General features: G+C 51.0%; 1 protein-coding gene across 1 annotated transcript in view; it reads right to left on the bottom strand.

Moving 5' to 3' along the window:
* Nucleotides 1–3,456: 3,456 nt before the first annotated feature.
* TTC1 (tetratricopeptide repeat domain 1) overlaps nt 3,457–4,408 on the bottom strand; it is an 18,936-nt gene continuing 17,984 nt past the window's right edge. Inside the window, exon 7 of the mRNA XM_009082324.1 lies at nt 3,457–3,590. Within this exon, the coding sequence (XP_009080572.1) occupies nt 3,457–3,590 (134 nt within the window). The remainder of the gene's footprint in view (nt 3,591–4,408) is intronic.

The following is a 4,408-nucleotide window of genomic DNA, read 5'->3' as shown; positions in this document are numbered from 1 at the left end:
TTAGCAAATGGTGATAGAGTGCAGAGACTTAAATGTCTGCACTGGTAATTCCCTGTCCAAGGCCACATTGGACAGGGCTTGGAGCCAGCTGGGCTGGTGGGAGGTGTCCCTGCCCATGGCAGGGGTGGCACTGGATGAGGTTAATGTCACTTCCAACCCAAACCAGACTGAGTCTATGATTCTGTGAGGCCTAAACCTCAGCCCATCTGTGGCCAAAAGGGTTAAGCCAGTCCTGAGGCTACAAAGAGAGAAGTGACTAAGAACCTCTGCATAGAGCTGAAGGGAGACAAATCCCTGTGTCAGCTCTGGTGTCAAAGAACGGAAGGTCTGAGGCACAAGTTATGGAAATACTGGACAAGTCCTTTGCAGGGAGAGACTCAACCCCAGCTGTGTCTTTCAGCTCCTGGGCAAGACCAACAGGTCCCTTTGTGACTGTGCAGACACGTCCAGGGGGAACAGCACAGGCACTAAAAAGTTCTGTATTTGGCAAGCAGAGGAAGGAGAACAGAGGCAGGAGCTGAGGATGGGCAACTCCAAGTGGAAAAGAGGCACATGCTGGTTACAAGGAGGCTGTGTAACCACTGGAACAAATGATCCAGGAAGGAACTTGGTTTAGGAGCGTTTCTATTTACCAGATTGTGTTTCATAAAACATTTCTTTCCTATTAGAGGTTGTGAGTCCAACACGTGTGACTCAAACCACCCTGGCCCTGCTGGGGCTGTGCCAGGCACAGCAGGACAGTTACCTTACTGGTGGCAGCTGCCATGACTGGTATAGACATAAAAAACCCAAACCTTGAAAAGCAGAATCCATGTAGCTGTTCAGAATTTGGACAATGCAAAAGGAGACTGTTCAGGCAATTGACTGGAATTTTACCTGGAGGAGAACTTGCTGTGGTAGCAGAAAACATGTCAGAGGTTTGTGGTGCCATGAGCTGTGGGTTTGAGTCCTCAGTAGCTCTGTGCCCAATTCCCAGTGCCTCTCTCACATGAGACAGTTAAATCACAAACCCAAGGGTGCAGATCAGCTTCAATCCTGCTCCCTTTGCTCTTCCCTTGACTGGAAACCTGCAGCTACACCTCAGGCACCTGCAGGGCAGTTGCACACTGACTGGATGATGTGTTTGCACAGCAGGGAACAATTTCAAAGGTTTTGATGTGCTTTCATTTCCCAGGAGTTTCTCAGCCTCCAGCCCAGAAGGGACATGTGCAGCCCTTTGAAGAGGTGAAGCAGGACCAGGATGGAGGGAACAGAATCTGTCACTGAGCTCATTTGTAAGCCAAGCAGGAGGTTGCTCAAAGCCAACTTGTACCTCTGCACAACAGCCACACACGGAGGTAACAGCTGCACAGTGTGGGGAAAACAGATTCCCTGAGAGAACAAAGATACAGGAAATGCAAAGTGTCCATAGAGCTCCAAAGTGGTTCCATTCCTGTGTGTCCCAAGGGTGTGCACAGATGTTGGAGGTGAGGGAAATGCAGCGTCAGACTTGATCTGCTCAGTCAGGGATGCAGGACTGGTGCTGGGAACTGAACTCCTGCGCCCACCCTGGAGCCCTGTGGAATTCTCACTGCCCCCAGGGCCAGCTGCTTTCCCCTTCTGGAGCCGCGTGGAGCCTGCAGGGGCTGACCAGGAGCTCAGGGACAGCTGATTCACACAGGCCTCAGGGCCTCAGCCTGGGCACAGGCCAAGCTTAGGTGTTCCAGCCCAGCTCTGCCCAAGGCTCCACCTTTGCTCTGTGGTGCTCCAGGTTTCAGGAGATTATTAACATTTATCCCAGTCCCAACCCACTAAGCCTCCCCTGAAGCTGCAGAACTCAGTCCAGGCAGCAGAGTGGGTTCACAGCTGCCCCTGCACAGCCTCTCAGGTACCCACAGATCTGGGCCAGCTCAGACTTCTGCCTGGCTACCAGAGGCCTTGGGCTGGCAATTCCCTCTCCAGCAGCTCTGTGGCTGCTCTGAAGGGCAAAAATCTGTTTTTAAACCTCTCCCACACCTACTGTTTGCCCCAACTGTCCTGGTACAGATGCTCGAGCCTGGCACCAGCACTGCCCTCAGCAGAGCACAGCACAGTGCCAGCTGCAGCAGATCCCTGAGGTCCCTGGGGGCTGTGAGCTCCCCGAGGCTGTGCTTGGCATTTACTCAAGTGACATTTTAATTATGCAGAAGTTGTTGGAGGCTGCTCAGGCCTCGCTGTGGATTAGAGCTGCTCTCCTCCTCTGACAAGGACACTTTAATTCCCAGACTTAATGCTCACTGCAGGCTTGAGATGGTTCACAAGCCAAAGATACCCACAAAGCCAAACTGAACATGCAGCAGGACAGAGTTAACAGTCAAAAATCCTCCAGCGCTGCAGAGACAACAAAGCAGAACCTGAAAGGCTTTTCCTTTCAGGCATTTCAGTGTACAGGCTGGAGCTGGAGCTCCTCAATCCCAGACACACACACACAGACTTCCTGAAATGAATTCAAGCTGACACCCAATAGCCACTGCTAATTATTTAATTCAATCAGGTATTGAGATCTGCATGGAGACAACTGAGGAATTTGCCTCCACTGTAAACACTTCAGCATTGACAGAACCCAGGGAGCAGCAATTACAGAAGACAACTCTTCTCCAAAGGCAGAACTTTACATATATACACACACACCTTAGTCTTCAAGGTCTGGCACACTATGATCATCTTCTGCAATCAGCTCCTGTTTGCCACTGTGGATATTTGCAACATGACTGAATCTCAGACAAGCACATTAGATTTTTGGTACCACCACCAAGTGTAGACAAAGAGGCACAAAATTTCATTGTTGCCTGCAGAAAAGTTAATACCAAGTAAACAAACTGTGCTGTTAAGTGTGGCCTGAGGTTAACTTACTGATAGTGCTGTAAGCAAGGCCAAAAAAATCAACTGCTTCCCATGACTGTGTTGCAGGTGTGTTGTGAGTGGCTGGAAGAACCTTTGACAACACAACCACCCTGGGAAAGACTCAAGCAAGGCAAGAACCTCACAACCAAAGCAGCAGAAGTACCAAGCCTTTATTACAAAGAGATATGATCCAGGGCAGAGCTTGGCTGTGTCCATGCATGCTGCTGTCACCCCCACCTGCTGCCTGAGGAGAGCTGCCCCATTCCCTAATCCCCAGGACACCCTGAGCCTCTATTCCTGCTACAGGTGAGTGCTTCATCCACCTGAGCTGCTTGCTGCAGTTCTGTTGCCAGAACAGGGACCTGTTGGATAAGCCAAACACACCAAGGGAAGGGGGAAAACAATGTTAAAAATAATCATAAAGGACACACTGGACACAGTTATCACTAGGAGAAGTCAAATGACTTTACAGCCACATGGCAAATGGTTTGACAAGCAGGGAAATGGATATGCTCAGTCTCCTCTTCCCCTGGCAGCGAGGAGGTGTTGGCCGAGTCCCTCCCAGCCTGGAGGCAGGGCCAGGCTGGACCCACGTTATCTGTTGTTGTTTGGGGTTTGCACAAAGTTGATGGAGTAGGAGCCAGTTGATGAATCCTGTTTGATCTGAAAGTTTTCTGTGGAGAGGCCAAAGGGGCGAAGGACCATGTTCCCAAGATCCTTCAGTGCGCCTGGGAGGAAAAGGCAAGAGAACAGTCAGTGTTAAGCACCGGGAAACTCCCACTGAATTATGCCCCAGTCCAGCCCCACTAACTTATCTGCTGATTGCAGGGAAATGTTGTGGAAATCTCTACAGTTGGTTAATATTTGGGCTCTTAATGAGGATTAAAAGCTCCCAGGAGTGATGGAGCTCCTGTCAGCTCCGGGTGGGAACAGCCCCACACTGGCTCAGGAGGGTCTGCCAGGCTGCACTGATGCAAGGGAAACACGGGAAGGTTTTGTTCTCAGAACAGCTCAGCAGATCACTGCAGAACTGCTCAGTGTGCCTAAGTCACTCAGCTCTTGCACCCAAGGCTGGTTCACAGCAGTGTGGCTCTCAGAGAGCTGATCCTGGGCCTTGAGACAACCTGGAAATTCCATGGTCTTTCACAGGAAAACAGACAACCTCAGCCCTTACCCTACCCCAGAGCAGTTGGTTCAGGGATGTGCCCACAGCCATCCCAGGGAGCAGCTCAGCTAGGAGTAACTTCTTTGTACTGCTGATGTGGTTGTAAGATAGACCCTGTGTAAGGTAACTATTAAGTCCATAGCTTTAAGCTGCATCCCAAAAGCACTTTGGTTACAGAAATATGAAGCTGTTTCCTGGCACCTCTGCCTGGCATTGTACTCCTGAGCAGACATTTGGCCATGGCTGAGCCTCGGGTGTGGGGTGAGAAGTGTTTCTGTGCTGCTGGCAGAGCCCTGGCAGGGCTGGAGTCAGTGGGACACAGCTCCAAGTCCCTCGGCAGGCTCACGGCAGGCTGTGGCTGCTCCAGGGAGCTGTGAAAGG

Source organism: Acanthisitta chloris, unplaced genomic scaffold (genome assembly GCF_000695815.1).
Source record: "Acanthisitta chloris isolate BGI_N310 unplaced genomic scaffold, ASM69581v1 scaffold41739, whole genome shotgun sequence".
NCBI classification, from domain to species: Eukaryota; Metazoa; Chordata; class Aves; order Passeriformes; family Acanthisittidae; genus Acanthisitta; species Acanthisitta chloris.
The sequence above is the reverse complement of the archived record's forward strand: the minus strand, read 5'-3'. Positions and strand labels throughout refer to the sequence as shown.